Here is a 20,424-nt window from a genome sequence, read left to right as displayed (position 1 = left end):
TGGGAACTTAGTTCCCCAACCAGGGATTGAACATGTGCCCTCTGCATTGGTGCAGTGGAAGCACAGAGTCCTAACCACTGGACCACCAGAGAATTCCCCCAACTTGTCTATCTTGTTCACAGTGTACCCCCAGCATCTAGCACATAGTAGGCAGTTAGTACATCTGTTGAATGAATAGATGAATGTTTCATCTACTTTCCTCCCTCCCCATTTACATCTGTAAGCTCATCTCTCATCAGTTTGTAGCCTTCCACATCCCTACTTCTCACTACCATATACACATTTGCCCCACCAGACCCTACGTGCATTCCTTTGTCCCCTCCCCCCAATTACATACCTTCTTGCCTCTTGCCTCCTGGCCTTTGCATTTTGCTGTTCTCTTTGCCTGGAATGAACTTACCTTTCACCTGGATATTACTGGCCTAGGAAGTTTCATCTTCCCCTGGGTGTATTCTCTGATCCACTCCCCCAAAGACAGATCAAGCTGGATGTCCCCTTCCTGGGCTCTCCAGCACCTCTTCTTACCAACATCAGAGCACACATCCCACTGTCTTGCTACTGGTTCTTTGCCTTCCCTATATAGACCAAAGCAACTCGAGGATCGTGATCTAGTTTTAGTCATCTTTTTTAACAGCATATAATCAGTGTTCAATATGTGTGTAGCAAGAACGGACAAATAAATGAATGGGTGAGTGATGATAAAGCAATGAGACTACCAGTATCCATCCAAATGAATATTGCCCTTAGAAGTTGTCACTGTTAAAGACTGGGCATTTGTTCAAATGGCACTAGAATGTCTCAAAATACTTTTGACCTATTCTTGAGGGAATGTTCTTAGAGCAACTTCCTCAGTCACATAGGATAGGATATTAGGAAAAGGAAAAGGAAAAAAAAAAAAAAAAAGACCTGTCAGTAATGAATGAAAATGTTCCCTCCAAAAGGCATATCTCCAAAGGCTAGTCTAAAAGCAGAGTCTGAAAAGTAATAGCACTGAATGAGCAAATTGCTCCAAAAGCACATCTTACATGTGGATGGGCCAGTTCTTGGCTGTTTCTTAAACTCAATCTCATCAGCAAAGTTATTAAAACAGAGTATACCAAGAAAACACAACTGTATAATAAGTGGCCAGGCTTTGTACAATTGGTCTTGGCAGAGCTGAATAAATTAGATGGGCTAAGGGTGGGGGATGCAAAGAGGGAGAGGATATATAAGCACTACACAGCCAAGACAGGGAATGTGGAGGCGCCACTGTTCTCCCGGAAGTGGTACCTCTGCTGTCACCATGATACAGGCACAGGGTAAGTGTCACTCCCACCTGGGGAAAGGAGGCCCACCCAGCATGTGGTACCATCACCTCCAGCCTGAGGAGACAAGGACCTTGTGCTCCCCATGAGTCCACGCCCACATAGCCCAGAGTCCCCCTCTCCTAACCACTGCCATGCCCAGGAAGCACACCTTAAAATCCATCATGAGGTCCTGAAGCTGGAATTTCCTGTCTAGGTCCAGCTGCAGAGAGACAGGGCTGACATCTGGAAAGACAAAACATAGAAACTTTAGAGCAGAGGATTTCTACCTTCCCAGGCTCTAAGAAATCAGAAACTCTCTAACCTTGATTTTCCAATTTCCCTCTCAGAGAGGAGTGGTACCAGTATGTTTCTACTTACTATCACCTATTCAGGATCCTATCTCTTCTTGGTCAAATTTCCTTCCCACCATCACATGATGCCCTTAAAACCTTAAAGAGTTTCAACTCCTCTGTTCAACACAAATCTGTTCCCAAAGCTCAGTTCCATCAGCAAGCCCACTGTGAGTAAGTAGAATGAAATTAAGGCATTTCTCTCTCTTCTGACCCTTTCATTAACCTCCAATAAATTCTTCTACCTACAGCATCTGAAAGACCTCAGATACAAAGAGAGAAGGTTCTGCTTGTCAACCACCCACCTCCCACTACCATAAGAAAGCCCTGGGAACCCCAAAGGGCTCCCGGGCACCCTCCCCATCCTGTGGGGGCCTCCACATGTTTGGGCCCCTGGAGGCTGTGGCAGGTCCTTACCGTTCTGTGACTGCCACCAGCGCATGGGGCCCGAGGACGAGACCACATTCTCCACTCGGTGACTGTTGTAATTGTGAGGCAACCTGGAGTCACACTTGCAGCATTTCATCTGCCACTGAGGGACAAGGAGATACCAGAGACTCAGAGGTGGGGCCAGTGAGAATTCCCCCCTTGTATCCTGAGAGCCCAGAACATTCTCTCCATGGAAATGCTACCCTTGGGGATCCATTGATTTCATTAATACCCATGGAAGGATCAACCTCTCAAAACAAGGCTACTGTTCATCTTTTCATTTACGTCCTTTGGGTTCCCCCCAACACATAGCTAAGTAAATAGTAAATAGAGGTTGTGATTGGGAAAGTGGTATGAGGTGGTAGAGAAAAAATAATTTTCGTATGTGACATTGCCCCAAAGAGAAATTTGAAAAGGGTGCTAAGAGCAAAAAGAAGAAAGAAAGAGAAGCTCACATTAATTTAACATCTGCTATGTGCTATGTGTAGGCTAGAGAGTTTTATATCTCATCTCACTTAATTCTGGCAGCCTGGGGAAAGTCAAGTTTCTAAGGATTAGGAAGAGGGGACAGGAAAACAGAACAAGGGAATTTGGGGTTCCAGTCCTAGCTCTCCTCTGTAAATTGAGTGGAGATTTAAGTAGAGTCATTCAATCATTCAACAAATATTTATTGAGCACATACTACATGCTGGACCCTGCTCTGGGTTGAGTTATAATAGTGGAAAAAACAAAGACCCAGGGGCTTCCCTGGTGGCGCAGTGGTTGAGAGTCCGCCTGCTGATGCAGGGGACACGGGTTCGTGCCCTGGTCCGGGAAGATCCCACATGCCATGGAGCGGCTAAGCCCGTGGCCATGGCTGCTGAGCCTGTGTGTCCGGAGCCTGTGCTCCACAACGGGAGAGGCCACAACAGTGAGGGGCCCACGTACCGCAAAAAAAAAAAAAAAAAAAAAAAGACCCAGCCATCAGGAAGCCAACATTCTAGTAACATCAGATGACCTCAAAGGCCTTCCAGCACTGACATCAGGGACTTGAGGATCTTTCCCAGGTTTGGCATCCCCTACCCACAGGAGAGAAGCCTAGGGTCTCCAAACAGATGGAGCTCTGTAGGTAGGTGTCCCAAGGCCAAGAAGGCATAGGGCAAAGGAAGTCTGCAGTCCTGAGGCTGAAGGCAGAGGCTCTTCCTCATGAAGATCTGGGTCAAAGTGAGCAGCCAAGAAGGAAACAGCCTCACTGGGGAAGTCCCCCCGAAATCTCACCTTCCCTGGCCTGCCCATGCTCTGGAGGGAGACAAGAGACAGAACTGAACCCCATGGGCTCCAGAGCAGGGCAGAGATGACCAAGAAAAAGAATACAGCCAGAGAACATGGCCTTTGTTCTTTCAGTTTGTACATATGTGTGCAAATGTGTGTGCACGTGCGCACGCGCACACACCTCACAGAGATACCATGACCTTACCCCAGGTCCCTCATGCAACACACATCAAACCTATTTTCTCTGAGTAACCATGGTCCCAAACCTTGTGCCCAGGAGAAAGAACACTGTTCAGAGGGCTCCCAATTGACCCACATGTAAAAGGAAGGCTTGGACGAGAACCTCCCTGACGTGTGAGTTCCTTTGGGTAGGGACCAGTGTACCTCCCCACACCTCCTGCCTCTGCTTTCCCCTAAGCCTCCACCCACCAGAAGCAGGGGAAAGCTCAGGCAGCCTTTCTGAGGCCTTCTAGCCCCTGAACCTCTGTCCTGTCCAGGGAAGCCACTAAGCTAAGGAAGCCGATGTTCAGAACAAGTGATGTCTGCTGAACTGGTGAAGCTGACAGCTCAGTCCCAGAGGGGTTGAGTTAACACACTGAGTCTGTGCCTTGAGTTATAGAAACTCCTCACCCGACACCACTCTTCCCCCTGCGCTGTTGACAAAGCCTGAACAGTGGAGGATGCGGGAGGGGAGTCAGGAGTCCTGGCTCTGTGAGCCTCTGCTTCCCACCCCACTTTCCAGCTCCCACCTCCAACCTGCAAAACGAGAGGATTGTCACCCTTCCTAGTACTTGGAGGTGTCCTCATCATGTCCCAAAGTGCTTTATTAAACAATAATTTTTGGTAGGATACAAATGAACTTACTTACGAAACAGAAACAGACTCAGACATAGAAAACAAACTTATGGTTACCAGAGGGGAAGGAGGGGAAGGGAAAAATTAGGAGTTTGGGATTAGCAGATACAAACTACCCTATATAAAATAGATAAACAACAAGGTCCTGCTGTACAGCATAGGGAACTATAGTCAATCTCTTGTAATAAACTATAATGGAAAATCATATGAAAAAGAATTTAAAATGATTATGAAATATAAAAAAACAATATCAGGGGAATGTTCAATGCTCTTATAATGGCTGGCACATATGCCTTATATAAAACAGCACCCAGGGCTTCCCTGGTGGGGCAGTGGTTGAGGGTCCGCCTGCCGATGCAGGGGACACGGGTTCGTGTCCCGGTCCGGGAAGATCCCACATGCCGCAGAGCGGCTGGGCCCGTGAGCCATGGCCGCTGAGCCTGCGCGTCCAGAGCCTGTGCTCCACGACGGGAGAGGCCACAACAGTGAGAGGCCCGCGTACCACAAAAAAAAAAAAAAAAAAAAAAAAAGCACCCACTGTCCATCCCTTGCCCTGCTACATTTTTCTTCATAGTACTATCTCCACTTGACATATTGTTCATTTACTGTCAATTTATTTGCTCACAGTGTTTGTACTGTCTGCCTCCCCCTGTTAGAACGTAGACTCCATGAGGGCAGAACTTACTTTCCTTTACACTGTATCCCAGTGCTTAGCAAAGTGCCCAGCACTTAGTGGGCCCTCTATAAATACTTTTTGAATGAATAGTAAATGCTCAGTAAATGCTAGCATTTTCATTTACATTATTACTAGACTCTCCCTTCCTAGGAGTTTAAAAGTAGGGGCGAGGGAGTGAGGAGGTGACAAACATCAGTATTAAGTGATTGGAGCACTTACCATGTGCCAGGTACTGTATCAGGAGTTTCAGTGCAATAACCTATTTAAGCCTCACAACCACCCTACGTGGTAATATTATTCCCATTTCATATGTGAGACAGCTGAGGCTCCAAGAGGCTATGGGACTTTCCTGTTGATTGATAGCCAGTGCCAGCACCAGCACCAGACAGGATCCCTCCCTACATCTTTCTCTTCTTCTCCTCCTCCCCTCCCCTCCCCACCCCTTCCTTACTCCTCTCTTTCTCTCTCCCTCCCTCCTTCTCTGTCATCCTCTCATTTCCACTAGGAAACCACCTGGGTGCACAGACATTGTGGGAAACGCGGTAAAGGGTGACAATCTCTGTGTCACCCAAAGGGCTTGGTCTGACCCTGAGGCTGACCATGGCAGAGCCTCAGACAGAGAAAGCACTTTGGGAAGAAAGCTGGCTTGTCAGGCTAACCTAGTTCAGTTAACTCGGAGACTGCAGATGTGTCAGTGGCTAAACTAAATACCTGAGCACTTAAAATAATCCTGTCTGGACAAAAGACACCTCTTGCTGGAATCTGAGTCTCCTCCAGAATCCTATTTTGGTCCCTGGCAGCAAGCATGCCCTTCTCCCCATTCTGGCCAGCCTCTCAGAGGCAAAGTTTTCCACTGCCCATCCTCCATCTGCACTCAGCACATGTCCTGCAGAGAGACAAGGGCCAGCTGCCTTCCGGCGACCTGTCACCAGAGGCCCCCCTGCTCTGTTGGGAACTGATCCCAGCCTGTTCCCTGGCCAAGAGAATGCCAGAAACAAGGCTCATTTTTTTCTCTTGGGCCATGGGACACAGGAGCTAGAACAGCTCAACCTGGGACTGGGGAAATGCCGTTGATATTCCCAAATGATGCAATATTATGTACCATTAAAAAGACTGTTGAGAGAAAGATTTTCATTGCATGGGGGAAATGCTTACATTATAATGTTTTACGAAAAAAAATATGTTCTCTGAAAAAAAGCTGGGCATAAGCTTGTATACATGTCATGATCACAAATATCTATTCTTGAAGGAATAGAAAATATGTGGAAGGAAATACACCAATATATTAGGTTGAACCAAATGAAATGGCTGATATTCAGCCATCTTGACCAACAAAAATGGCAACTGTATACAGTTTTAACCTAATATCTCTGGGAAATGGCATTACGGGTAACTTTTTTTCTTTGTTCTTTTTTAATAATTTTAAACTTTGATGCTTTGGATATATATTAACTTTTATATTCAGGCATTATTGTAAAGCAAAACAAACTGAAAAGGCACAGGGTACTCAGCATGGGCTTGTTACCCTGCCTCCACCTTGTCTTCACAGCCAGTCTGGGGTATCCCACGCCTTCTCCACCTGCCTTCCACGTGCTCACACAATGATGTAGGGATCAGATGGCCTCATGAGCATAATATCTACATGCCGCTTATCACAGTAACATAGCTAAAGGAGGGATTATCTCAGTCCTCAGAAACAGGCTAAGCCATAAGTCTTGGGAGAGGTATTTTAAGTAGCTCTGCTTGTCAACCAGCTAGAGGGATGGAAGCCTGAAATAGGGCGGCTTATGGCAGAAGCCCACATGAAGGCAAGCTTCCAATTTCTTCCCTCTCTTCTCTGGGCCTCAGTTTCCCTTCCTATTTTATTCTTGTATGTTTGTAGGTAGTATGTGTATAAGAGTGTATGTGTGTGTGTGTGTGTGTGTGTGTATGTGTGTGGTTCTCAACATGAGGCTCCTCCTTTCATATGTGTTACATTCCTCTGTCTCTCCCAGCTGCAGCTGCCTCTCTCTCTGGGGTCATTTGGCCAGCATCCCCATGGCTGTGCTACTTCAGAGTCACAGCATTGTTGTCAATTCAGCCTGTCAGGCTTCCAGCCAGTTTGGCTCCTGTTCCCCTCAGTCTGGAAAGACTGGGCCTTTTCCCTTATCCTGGAGCTTTCTAGAAGCTCAGCAGTCTGGCCGGAAGACAAACCCCCCCAGAGAGCTATGGGGGTGGGGGTGGGGGCAAAGGAGAGAGCAAGAGCCAGTGGGAGCCTGAATCACAGTGGAGAGGGTGGAAAAAGGAAAGCAATGCAAATCAAAGCTCTGTGCTTTTGCAGAACATGGAGCTAATTCTGGGGGAAAATAGGAAAACAGGCTCTGGTTATATGTGGTCCAACTCCCTCCCACAAGCAAGTCAGAGACTGCCTGTGTCTATCTAAGGAGCTGTAGTCAGGGTCATGGCCGCCAGCCAGGGCCAAAAGAAAGCCAGCACCAAAAAAAAAAAAAAAAAAGCAGCTGCCTACAAGAAAGGCATTTCCTCCACTTCACCTTCCTCACTGGTAAAATGCAGGGGTGGGATGAGATAATGAAGTTCCTTCTTGCTGTAACATGCTATTACAATTCTCCCCCACTCCAGTTTATCTGCTCAGAGGCTAAAGACACTCCAAACAAGAATGCAAAAGAAGCAAAGTAAGGGCTTCCCTGGTGGCGCAGTGGTTGCGAGTCCGCCTGCCGATGCAGGGGACACAGGTTCGTGCCCCGGTCCGGGAAGATCCCACATGCCGCGGAGCGGCTGGGCCCGTGAGCCATGGCCGCTGAGCCTGCGCGTCCAGAGCCTGTGCTCCGCAACGGGAGAGGCCACAACAGTGAGAGGCCCACATACCGAAGAAAAAAAAAAAGAAGCAAAGTAAGACATTGGCCAAACAAAAGAAGGAAAATAAGACACTGGCCAAACACTGTACTAGAGAAACACTCTTCCCAGCAAAGTGGGCAGGGGAAGAGGGGACCCTCAGACCTTGGTCAGCAAGGCCTCCATTAGACCCCACTATGATCCACAAGCCTTACCATTTCTATGTCAATGGATTTTGCCAGCAAATTTTAAAAATCAAGACCTGTTGTGGTGCCAGGTGGGAGGAGGTCTCCAGTGCTAGGAGGCACTGTCATGAAGTAACATCTTGACCAAAGCCTTAACTCAACAGAGCCCTTATCTCCATCTAAACTAAATTTAGATAGCTCAATTCTAAAGCTGATGACAGAGATGATGAATACCACACACCCCAAAATTACACGGCACCAGGCTCTTTCCTGAGCACTATACATACATTATCTCATTTTATGCTTCTAAAATGTCTGAGGTAGGTATATTATATTAAATGGGGGTATCCTCATTTGACAGATTAGGCAAGCAAGTCTTAGAGAAGCTAAGAAATGTGTCCAAATCCACAGGGCTAGGAAGAGAAGAAGGAGGGATTCCTCTCGCAGGCTCTCTGCCTCCAAACCTTCTCATCGTATTCTGCTTCAAGGGACACAGTAGTCACATGGCAACCATGGGAAATTGCAGGGACTAGAGTTGGTTTTCAGGATGTTCCCTCTCTTATCGTATTCTGCTTCAAGGGACACAGCGGTCACTTGGCAACCATAGAAAATTGCAGGAACTAGAGTTCGTTTTCAGGATGTTCCCTCTCTTCTCCCCTAGTAAGGGCAGCCTCAACCTCAGCCCAGACTTCTACAGAAACAGAATTATCCCCCTAGATCTGATTGCAGAGAGTTGGTTTGCATTCCTGGACCTCTGAAAGCTCTACCAGTAACAATGATTCCTATAGCCCCTGAGAGCAAAGAAGCAAGGTAGGTCTGCAAGACACTACCCAGAGAGCTTCTAGGGACTTGACCCAAGGAGCAAGGGAGTGAGAAGCCAGGCCAGCAAAGTCATGAGGCCACCCAGATTTGTGTCCAGGTTTCCATCTCACTTTTCCACTCTCTTCCCTCCTTTTAACCCCACAAGCCACAATCCCCAACCCATAACAACCAGGACCCAAAAATCTCACATTTCACAACCCAAGTTTTGCTTCCCTCTGATCCAACTCTTTCTCTAAGTGTCCCTTTTCATTTTCTTCTATCCCCTCAAAACTTACTCATTCTGGGTCTTATTCTCTTAGGAGCCTTTGCAAAAGCCACAGCTAATTTTCTGATAAGCAAACCCTTCCTGAAATATAAATGATGATAGATTAACAAGATGCCTTCCCCAAGGGTGTCTGAATTTTAAACAAAGAGCTCAACGATGCTTCATCCAAAAGAATAAATCCCCAATAGTAGGAGCTTTGAAAGTTTCATACATTCTAAGAACTTCTGGGAAATAGGAGGGCAGATATTTTGGTCAGAGACAGGCTCAAAGTCCTCTGTGAGCAGAGGACAAGGACCTCAGGATGGATATGAACACATCCTCACATCCTCTGCCTACACATTAGCCATGCTAAACGTCAAGAAAACAGATGACTTTCAAACACAGAAAGGCAGTGGTTGTTGGGGTGTGTGCCTGTGGGTGTGAGTGTGCTTCTGTGCATGTGTGTGTGTGTGTGTGTGTGGAGGAGGGGACGTCAACTGGCTACTGCTCCTTAGCTTGTTTCCAAGAGATAAAAATGACAGCTGTTTGGTTTACACAGCTAATTAACCTGAGGAATGCACTGTGTAAGATTGTTATGAAGGCAGCTGGGTAATTAAGTTTTCCCCCAGAAAGGGAGGGAGTGGGGGATAAATAAAGCATTTAAGGGAACAGACACAACATTGGAGAAGACATTGTCAGGAGCAGAAATCAGGGCTGGAAAACTTCCAGGCGAAGCCCACTGGTTCCCAAGGAGCGTGCACCAGCCCAGAGATGACTGAAGGTCATGGCTCAGCCCCTGCCAGCACCCACCTGACAGAGACGATGGTCAACCCTCAGGGTCACATACAGCCCAGCCAGAAGTTGGCAGAGATGTTAGAGCTGAACAAACAAAGGCTGACTAACCCAACTCCTTCATTTCATGAATGGGGAAATGGTGGTCTAGACAGAAACCATGACCTTCTTGAGGTCACGTTACTATTCTAAGTGTCAGAGCCAGGACCAGACCTAGAGAGTCTTCACCCCCAGTCGGGTGACTTCATTAACCACGACCACTTCCAGATTTCCCAGCAGCCCACTGCAAATCAGATGGACAGCGGTCACCTTGGAAGCAGAAAGTGGGCTGGCCCAAGGGCAGTTTGATTTCAATAAGTATGCGAGGGCTTCCCTGGTGGCGCAGTGGTTGAGAGTCCGCCTGCCGATGCAGGGGATACGGGTTCGTGCCCTGGTCCAGGAGGATCCCACATGCCACGGAGCGGCTGGGCCCATGAGCCATGGCCGCTGAGCCTGCACGTCTGGAGCCTGTGCTCCGCAACTGGAGAGGCCACAACAGTGAGAGGCCCGCGTACCACAAAAAGAAAAAATAATAATCAGTAAGTATGCGAGAGTGTGTCCTGATCCAGGAAGAAGAGCTCAAGAGCATGATTCACAGATGCGGAGGCCCCTGCATGCGGACACATGTCTGGGGAGGTGGGGAGAGGGGGATGGGACATTTAGCATCTTCCAGACACCAGCCCAGTGGTCACTTGGCTCCTTCCTTTATACAGTCCTCACAACAACTGTTTGAAGTGGGTGCTGTCATTACTCCTATTTTTCAAATGAAGAACTAAGGCTCAGAGGAAGCACAGATGAGAATGAGGGTAGGGAGACATCACAGACATTTTCATCCATGCCTTGGGTTTTAGGGAAAAACAGTGCAGTGAGTTTACTCAGAGGTTACCTAGGAGCTGGAAGAGAGGGAACCAGGGGACAGGGTGGGACTGCAGCCTCGGGCCATTTTGATAAAGACCAGCCTGGGTTCAAGCCTGGACAGTTAATGGGTAGTCAAGGCAGGTAGGCCCAGAAGGGCAAAGCTGGGTTGGGGTGGGTGCATAAGGCAAAGCTGGCCGAGTCGTATGTCCATCGTAAAGGCTGCAATATGGACCCAAAGCCCATAGAAGCCGGCCCTCAAGGCCAATAAGATTGAGCCAGTGAGACAAAATTAGGCAGAAGAGGTGACATGCTAACAGGCTAAGATTGACCCATGAGAAAGGAGCCACACTGAGATCAGGAGCTGGGAGAGACAATTTTGGAACAGGAAGGAGTCCCCACTGTTCCTGAGTTTCTTCAGGGTTGGCAGGGGGCAGCGAGCAATGCTAAAATGTCCAAGGGTCATAAATCTCTAATGCACTTACATTCATGCCATACCAGTAGGCAGGCAGGCAGCAGGTGCTGGGTGACTTTTACTGGGATCAGGGCTCACCATGTCACCCCTGCTTGAAAATAGAACAGAGGCAGTAACCAGAGGCTATGACTTAAGGAAGGTATGTATATGGAGGTGGGAGCTGGTAGAGGGGGATGCAGGGGGATTGAAGGGACAGGCCCTAGGAATGCAGCTCTGCACCACGCCACCTTCCCTTCCAGCTGGGGCTGGCCACTGCACCCCCATCTCTAACTACTCAGAAAACTCAATACCTATGTGTTTCCATCAGAAGTTTGGGGGTCCCAGCACACACCCAAACTTTCCCAATATCTCACGGGGATAATAAGAGCCACCTCATGGAGTATTGTGAAACTTAATTGAGATAATTTATATAAAACTCTTAGTAGAGTGCCTGAGACATATCATATGTGCTTAATAAGTTATAGTTACTATAATATCATTTAATAATAAAATAAACTTCAAAACTGAAATTGGAACTCATCAGAGTTAAATCTGGATTCCTAATTTTCGTCACACAGCTGCCCCTGCACCAAGTGAGGGTTCAGGGTACACCTGTACAGAAGGGTATCTGTGCCTTTAGCGTGTGTCTTCACTGCTGGCAACCAGTGGCCTCTAGGTGGTTAGGTGGGGAAGGGAGAAGGAAAGAGAAATCAGAAAAGGCAGAGAGGAGACAGGTGGGGGAGAGAAGTTGGTTCTCAGCAGGCAGCTCATTCCCAAAGAAAATTGGAGCAAAGAGCGACCCTATAGACCATTTCTCTGACACTCATTCATGGAAGAGGAAAGCAAGACTTAGAGAGGGGTAATATTTTGCCCAAGATCGCACCACAAGTTAGTGGCAGACCTGGGGCTACACACTGCACTCAAGATGCCCTATCCTCCACTCTTCCAAGAGGTTACATGGATTTATTGCCCCTTATAGAAAAAGGAAAAAAAGAACCAATGCTTCTCAACTTTCACAGCACCGAAATAGCTGAGATTTATCCATCCCCATGGTTTCAAAAGTCTAGATTTCTCTTTTGCAAGTACCCAGTTTTTCTCTCAAGGGGCTGCTTAAGAGCAAGGGAAGCAGTTGTCTCCCTGGGGCATTTGAGAGAGGCAGAGGGCAGGTCAGGATGAAGCCAAAAGCCCAGCCTAGAGGGAAAGAGGCTGTCCAGACAGGGCTGTGGCCGAGGAACATCCCAACACAGGGGCCTATGATCTCTCCTTGCTTCCCATCCCAGAAGATGGATCAGCCCAAGGAAGGGAATCAGCAGAGGACTCCCTGAAAATTTTAGACACAGCTCAGTGGCACAAGATTGGAGGATGTGTAGGAAGGCAGCAACTAAAACCATTCTGTGCCCTGGAAAGCTCAATACTGCCAGGTCCCCTGATGCTTGTGGAGTAATCTGGGCTCACAGGGAGGACTTGCCTGATGCTGGCCATCTTACCCAACACTGTCAAATGGGCTTTCCCACATCCAAGTGGGTGAGATGCAGAAACCACAGCCATCTCTGCTCAGCACCTCCAAAGCCACTATACAGTTACCACCTATGATTAAAAAGTGGCCAAAAGAACACTGGGGACTGGAAGGGCAGGGAGGCCAGAGATGGGATCAGATACCATCTCCATGGTCCTGAGGACAAGGACCACCCAGAAAGAGGAAACCACAGACAACCCAGGCCTCCTTCATGGCCATTAATCTCTCTCACTCCCTTTCTCTCTCTATCTTTTTACCCGAAGAGATGCAGAGGCTCAAGGGAAAACCACTCCCTCACTCTTCCCTTTGTCCAAACCTGTGTTTTGAGGGCAGAAAAATGGCCAAATGAGACAGGCAGCTGGGAAACAAGAAAACACTGAGTGATTTCCACCTTGGTAAACACAAGGAGCAAGGAAAGACCCCAACCTTGTTGAAGGGAAAAAAAAAAGAAAACCAAAGTTCCTACCAGAAAGGTCCAGAGGCAAAGTAGAAGAAAAATCTCAATGGCTCTTTGAAACAAATCAGTTGCCTAAATAGGTGATGAGAATTGACGTAGGTCAAAGAGTTCCAGTGCCTGGATTTGCTCAGCTCTTTTCCTTATCAGCTGAGCCACTGAACCTCCTTGCTAACCTCAAGTCACTTCCTTGTTTGTCTCACTGATCTGTGTCCTTTAACGGCAATTTGAATATATCCCCCGGGGGAGGGATAAATTAGGAGGTTGGGATTAACAGATACACACTGCTATATATAAAACAGATAACCAACAAGGACCTACTGTATAACACAAGGAACTATGTTCAATGTCTTATAATAACCTATAATGGAAAAGAATCTAAAAAAGAATATAACTCAATCACTTTGCTATACACCTGAAACTAATACAACATTGTAAGTCAACTATACTTCAAAAAAACTTTTTTTAATTAAAAAAAATTCTACAAAAAAAGATGTCTCCCACTTCTCCCGGAGTGGTGAAACATGTGGACCAAACATGCAGAGGCTGAGAGGTAAGTCATACGTGACGACTGCAAAACATAGAAGGATAAACTCCAGCCTATAATCATTTGGTAGCTCCAGCCACACCCTTTCCCCAACACTAGCCAAAGAGATGGCAGCAAGGGAGGGGCCATGGCACAGCTCAGTTCCCCCTTCAGCAAGAACACGAGCCTTGCACACATCCCAGCATCTGTGCTCCACCAGCCTTGACCTGTCCACCAAAGATGGCGCCGTACACCCCACACACCTAAAGGATCCCCATCTATCTGATTGCTTATTCCCAAGACTTGGAAAACTGTCCTGCCCAGGCCCAGGGGCTGAGAAAAACTCCAGCTTTATCAAGCAAAAGAGAGAAAGGAGCTATTCCGCTAGTTCTGAGTACATTTTCTCTTGCCCAACAAAGGTGAAAATTCCTTAGAGGCAGAGATCTGGTCTTACGCTTTTCTTGCACTCCCCACAGTGCATGGATCTAAGCTGATACCAAGTCCACTCTAAGTATTCAGTGAACAGATGGCAGGCTTCCCCATCCCTGCCCCAGCTCGCCTTCTTCCAGCCCCCGGAGGCCATGGAGGAAGAGCCTACCTCTCCATACTGGACGCAGTAGGTCTCAGGCTTGGCCAGGCCACAGGTAGATGAAGCTCGGAGAAACCGGGTCCTCCCAATGAGCAGGTCCCCAACGGGTGGATAGCAGGCCCCACGGGAGCAGGCTTGCTGGGCACACAGGATGCTGGGCAAGACTGAAATCACAGGGGGTACAGGCAGGGGTGCAGCCTAGAGAGAAGAGGGTCTACCGGCCACCCCAGTGTGCCTCAGGGAAGCCGACGTCGATCGGCAAGACTAGACCCTCTTCTCCACCTTCTTCATGCTCCCACCTGCTGGTTGTGGGAATAATCGCAATCCTGATGCTGTTTGCTAAAAAAGCTGATTTTATAGTCTGTAGCCCCCAATCTAAAAAGAAAGGAGGAGAAACACTGGCAACTAAAAAGCCCGGATGATCCTGAAATGTAGCATCTATATGTGGCTTTTTAGAACAGAGCTGCAGATACACGCTCAGCCACCAGGACATGGCCCACCACTCTCCTCACCTGCAGCATGGCCTCTGTCAACAGCCCAGAGTAGTGCTGGCTGCTGGCTCTTTGTGGGACACTGAGAGATACCTGCATTCTGTCTGCTTCTTTATCTGTAAAGGTGACCCTGCCACGCTTTGGGAGTACCCAGCTGCAATTCACTGGACATCAAGAACTCAAGCCATGATGGCTCTGGGACCAGCTTGAGAGTGAGAGGATGGGAAATAAACCATGCAGGGCACTGGGGAAGCCACAAACCACCCTCAGGTAGGAAGAAGACATTTGGGAGCCTCTCAAGATCATCTTCTTCAAAGGCCCCCAGGACAGAGAAACCTCATGGACATCCCGGTAGACAAGTGTCCCAAACCCAAAGACCTCAGGGTGACTGGTGATGCTCACACTTTGGTAGACTGTCCTCCTACCCACGGCTGTCCCCTCCCTGGTATATGACAGCGCCTGGAAGGATGGGAAGGGATACTTACCAAAACACAGGAGAAGGAGCGGCCTCATCTTCAGCCAATGGGATGATCCCCACCCAGGACCTCACCTGGGACAGAACAAAGTAGCCTGGGTGAAACCTTGCAAACCCTTAGGGTGCACCAGCCCTTTTCTGTTTCTGGACTCATGTTTTCTCAGAAACCTTTACTTAGGGTCTTGACCTAGGACACTTCTGAGCAGCAGGTGCATCTGTAGCCAAAAACTTGGAAAATGCCAGAGTCCTGGCCCATGTCCCAGCTGGCATGTGACTTCCAGGGTGCCCTGGGATAATGCCACCCCCTCCCTGACTCCAGCTTCCCCCTCTGAAATAGAGGGGAGGAGGATCGACACTGCCCTACCCCACATGGTCAGAAGGAAAATGTGGGGAGCAGGAAAGAGCTGGACCCTTTGCAGGAGAAGTCCGGGGCCTTGATGCCTCCCCAAGAAAGAGTAGTGTCCTTTCTCAGGGCCAGGCCCACCTACAGGTGCAAGGATGAGTGGGTCAAAGAGGCTGAGGACCTGGAGCTGAGCCCTCTCCTGCTATTGGCATGGTCTTCAGTACTACACAGAGCCACCCCGAGAGTGAGGCTGTGATGGCCACATCTCTGGTCTGAGCAGGTAGTGGAATATGATGGAAAGGCAGGCCTAGCAGTCTTTAAAATTGAGGCAGGCCTAGCAGTCTTTAAAATTGAGTAAGCAGAGGAATGGATAAAGAAGATGTGGCACATATATACAATGGAATATTACTCAGCCTTAAAAAGGAACAAAATTGGGTCATTTGTAGAGATGTGGATGGACCTAGAGACTGTCATACAGAGTGAAGTAAGTCAGAAAGAGAAAAACAAATATCATATATTAACGCATATATGTGCAATCTGAAAAAACTGGTATAGACGGTTTATTTACAAAGCAGAAATAGAGACACAGACGTAGAGAACAAACGTATAGATACCAAGGGGAAAGGGGTGCGGTGGGATGAACTGGGAGATTGGGATTGACATATATACACTATTGAGACTATGTATAAAATAGATAACTAATGAGAACCTACTGTATAGCACAGGGAACTCTACTCAGTGCTCTGTGGTGACCTAAATGGGAAGGAAATCCAAAAAATCAGTGATATATGTATACGGATAGCTGATTCACTTTGCTCTACAGTAGAAACTAACACAACATTATAAAGCAACTATACTCTAATAAAAACTTTAAAAAAGAAAATTAAAAAAAAAAAGTGAGTGAGGATTTCATCCGAACTGGAAGCAACCCAAAATGTCTCCAGTGATGGGCTGGGGCTGTACAGGAGACATGGGGGTTGGGAGGCCACAGAGCAAGGATTCTGAAGGAGGCTAGGGGTGGATATTCAAAGGGTTCTAGAGGCAAATGCCCCAGCCTGTTTATGCAGCGGCCACCTCTGCCTTGGATCAGATGCTCATTCTGCTCCAATGACGGCCACAAACTCCTCTGGCTGGGATGGAAGGATGGGGGTTTGGAAAGGCAGGGGAAAGGGGGAACCAGGGACACCCCTACATCTTTAAATCTTACATCCTAATGCTTCAAAATCTTTCCTTCCAATCCCCTACCAGAGGAGTCAGGGGCCCAGGGAAGAGACAGGTGGCCTGAGGTGACACAGCCAATTGTGGCCTAAGAGGGAGACCCGTCTTCTGGCTTCCTCCAGCTCTATCTCTGCTCTCCCACCCAGGGGCTGGAACCACACCCACACCCGGAACTAGGCATTCTGGGCAGCCCTAGCCGGGCCAGCCCACCCTCTCCTCGTCTCTTTGTGTTCAGTCCCAACTCTGAACCTGCTTTCTTCTAAGTCACTGAGATGCTTATCAGTTGTGAAAAAGAAATCCAAACAGTGGCAGACATTAAACCTAGCCTTCGGATCTTAGCTGGCTCAGCTGAGTTCCCAGGAAGAGGAATGAATCCGGCCCTGCAACCAGGCCCCAGACACCCAGATACACAACCCTTGTCCCATATCCGGCCCCCACCAGGCAGGTGAAGGCAGGTAACATACCTCGCTCCTCGCTGCCACGGTTCTTTCTCCAGATCGCCTCTCTGAGAGCGCGCCTTGAATGTGGGAGTCCCCTCTCCTGGCTCCTAGGTTTTAAACAACGGCCTCACCTCTGGAGAGGTCCTGGCTGGGCGTTACCCACTGCAGGGCGGGACTCAGGAATCTGGCAGCTGGCACACCCATCTGTAGTCACTGCACCCTCAGCCTCATCCCCACCCCCACCCCCAGACAGGACTGGGCAGGTGGGTCGGTCTCAGAGGCCTCACAGCAAGCTCGGCAGCACCCGCCTGCCTGTGGGTGCCTTGTGGGGGGAATGTTAGTGATCTTTGGAGACCAGGATTCCTGGCGGAGGGGTGGGGGGGGAAGGACACTGGCATTTGTGACAGGCACTGCGCTTGGCACTTTCCCAAGGCCCGTAGAGGTCAGCCTCCTCTGGTGTCCTGGACCAACCTGGACAGAAGACCAAGCAGAGAACACAAGGATCAGGGCTTCTATATAAGGTGTTATAGCCCCAGACCGGTCACTGAGCTGGAAGGGAAAAAGACGCGAACATCCAGGACCCTGGAAAGCACCAGACCCCTCCCAAGGGAAAACAAAAAAATGGAAAATCTCTGTTTCTTGGGGGATTAAAACGCTATGGTTCATCAGGAAGGGGTCAAAGCCCAACTCACCCAAGAAAAGCTTAAGAGGAATAAACAGGAATGAACTCTAAATGTCTCCCTTCAGGCTCCCTCGCAGCCTTGGCAGGGAACCCAAGGACAGGTAACTACTTGTGAGTCATGGCTCCCAGCTCGGGAAGGGCTGCTCTCCTAGCCCCTCCCACCCTGGGCAGGAATGCCTGCCTCGAGGGCCAGAAAACAGACCTGACCTTCCTAAGGGATGGAAAGGAAGGCTGAGGCATAACTGGACCAACTTCCCCTGGCCTCCTGCCAGGCCTGAGAACACAGCTTCCTTTGTAGGACCCTGGGTGGGCTCCTGGCTTAGGGCTTTGGGCTGAGAGCTTCTGTAAATGGCCCATATCGAGAGGTTGGTCTTGGAGGACAGTCTTCCCCCCGAGGTTAGGGTCAGAGGGCTTTTAGAGAGATCTGGAAAGTCACCCAATTCAGATCTTGGCCCCAGAGAGCCTACACTGGCCTTGTTTGGACAGTATTGCCTCAAAGTTTCTATTTAAAGGAGACTCTTAAGGAGCCAGTACAGCCTGTCAGTGTCTCCTCAGCAGGAAATTCTCTACAATTGGAGGGTTAAGTCCAAGAAACTGGTCTGAGAACGCTTAAGGGGAAAATGTAGGATTTTGTGGATTAAATGGTAACCTGGGCATTTCTAATCCTCAGATTCTAATGTAGCCGAAGAAGTTTAGATGGGCAGGAAAAATACTATAATTAGCAAATGGGCAATAAGTTGTTTGGATGCAAACGGACATTCCAATAAATGTTAGTGTCTTGACCCCTGTAAACATTCCAGTGAAATCTGGCTTAATGAGTCGGGATCAGTAGCTGGCCCTCCTGGGCCCTGCCTCTGCAATAAGAACACAGAGACACACCCCCTCCAGTCCGCCACAGGGAAAGGTTACTGCTCACACCCACGAGCTTTGAGCCCACCCATCTATTCTCTTTCTCTCCAACTCCCTGAACGTGAGGCTTCCAGGAATCTTGCCCCTCATGGAGCTGTCCATCCTCTGCCCACCACCAGGAAGAGGATGTGACAAAGAACTCATGAATAGTTAACTCAGCAGAAGAAGCAGCCGTTGCAATGCCATATCCTCAGACCGGTGGGGCGGGAGTGCGATGGGAGGCTGGGCCCTTTAAATCCCCCTTCTCCTCTCCCATTATGAGGCCAGGAGCCCAGGTAAATAGCTGTCTCAGACTTCACAGGCTGGGGCAGGTCCCAGAGCAGTTTGGCTTCGCAGAGGGAAAGGCAATTGCTCTGTGTGGGTCCCTCACCCCACCCCCGCGTTCCCAGCCAAGTCCAGGACGTTGTTTCTGCAGACCCCAAGGAGGACCCAGCCAGCCCACTCCTCAGGGACACTGAGGACTCCCCAGTGGGAATCTAGTACCCCCAGGACCGCAGGGCCCCAGGCACAGGGTTTGAACTTCAGAACCCAGTTTTTTCAGAGACAAGAAGCCTAATCTAGAGACAGAAGCTAGGGTAGGACCTGGCCAAGGCTAAAGGCAAGGTGGGAGCATTGCTCCAACACCATCCCCTCTGTATCCCTTTCCTCTCCCGCTGCCCACCACCCTGCTTCAGAGCTCTCCACTCTCTTTCTCTCCGAGCCTTGGCTTGTTAGAACAAGGAAAGCGGTGCTCAGGAAAGTGGTCATCCTTGACCCCCGTTCCTCTTGTACCTACATCAGTCCATCTGACAATTCTGTTAGCTCCTCTTTCCAAAGGCAACCTGAATCCACTTCCATCCTCCTGGCCTGAGCCTGTCTACCCCAGGCTTCTGCAACAGCCCCCTAACTCCTAACTGTCTAGTCCCACAACCAGGTCTTGTCACTCCCCTGCTCAGAACCCTGCACCAGCTCCCATTTCAGTCAGAGTCATGAGGCCCCACGTGATCTGACACTGCCCGTTCCTTCTCCACCTCTACCACTACTCTCCCCCACGAATCCTCTCCCTCCAGCCACACGGCCTTCTTGTTCTGCTTCCAAATTACCAGGTTGCTTCTGAGTTAGGGCTTTTGCCCCAGCTGCTCTCCCTGCCTGGGACGCTCCTCCCCCACGTTGGCAAGGCTACTTCTCTTACCTCTTTGAACTCTTTTTTTCAAATGCTACCCTCTCAAGGAGGCCCACTCTGACCACCCTATTTAAAATGACAACAAACTTCCCTTCCCCGTCCCTGTCCCCCACCCCTAGCATTCCCAACCCCACCTACCCTACATTATGGATGAGTTGTGTTGTTTTGTTTTGCAGTACTTACCAATTTCTAACCAACTATACAATCTATCTATTTATCATGTTTATTTTCTCTCCCCCCACTGGAATGTAATGTCCAAGAAGGCAGAGATTTTTGTCCATTTTTTTCACTACCGTTTTCCGAGTACCTAGAAATAGTGTCCGGCTCATAGGAGGTGCTCAATACTTGTGGAATGAATGGATTCACACTCTGTGGAAATCATTGATATAATTTAAAGACTTCCTCATGCCCTGTAGGTATAGTTGCATTCTCAAAGGGGACAGTCTGGGCTTTTGCTCACTAGAATGGATGACTAATAGTGGAAATTCCTGCATCAGTCAGCTGCAGACGGCGGGGTGGGGAAGGTCTCTTTGGAGACACCTACCCCCA

The 20,424-nt window shown here is 48.8% G+C and overlaps 1 protein-coding gene across 1 annotated transcript in view; it reads right to left on the bottom strand.

The window, feature by feature from the left end:
• LAMB3 (laminin subunit beta 3) overlaps positions 1-15,159 on the bottom strand; it is a gene marked incomplete at its 5' end in the record, with an annotated part of 39,739 nt that extends 24,580 nt beyond the window's left edge. Inside the window, 4 exons of the mRNA XM_079698323.1 lie at positions 1,456-1,529; positions 2,054-2,168; positions 14,165-14,319; positions 15,132-15,159. Of these exons, the coding sequence (XP_079554449.1) occupies positions 1,456-1,529; positions 2,054-2,168; positions 14,165-14,319; positions 15,132-15,159 (372 nt within the window). The remainder of the gene's footprint in view (positions 1-1,455; positions 1,530-2,053; positions 2,169-14,164; positions 14,320-15,131) is intronic.
• Positions 15,160-20,424: the final 5,265 nt, after the last annotated feature.

The sequence above is a fragment of the Hyperoodon ampullatus genome (genome assembly GCF_949752795.1).
Source record: "Hyperoodon ampullatus genome assembly, chromosome: 2".
NCBI classification, from domain to species: domain Eukaryota; kingdom Metazoa; phylum Chordata; class Mammalia; order Artiodactyla; family Ziphiidae; genus Hyperoodon; species Hyperoodon ampullatus.
This window is presented reverse-complemented; position numbering and strand designations above follow the sequence as displayed.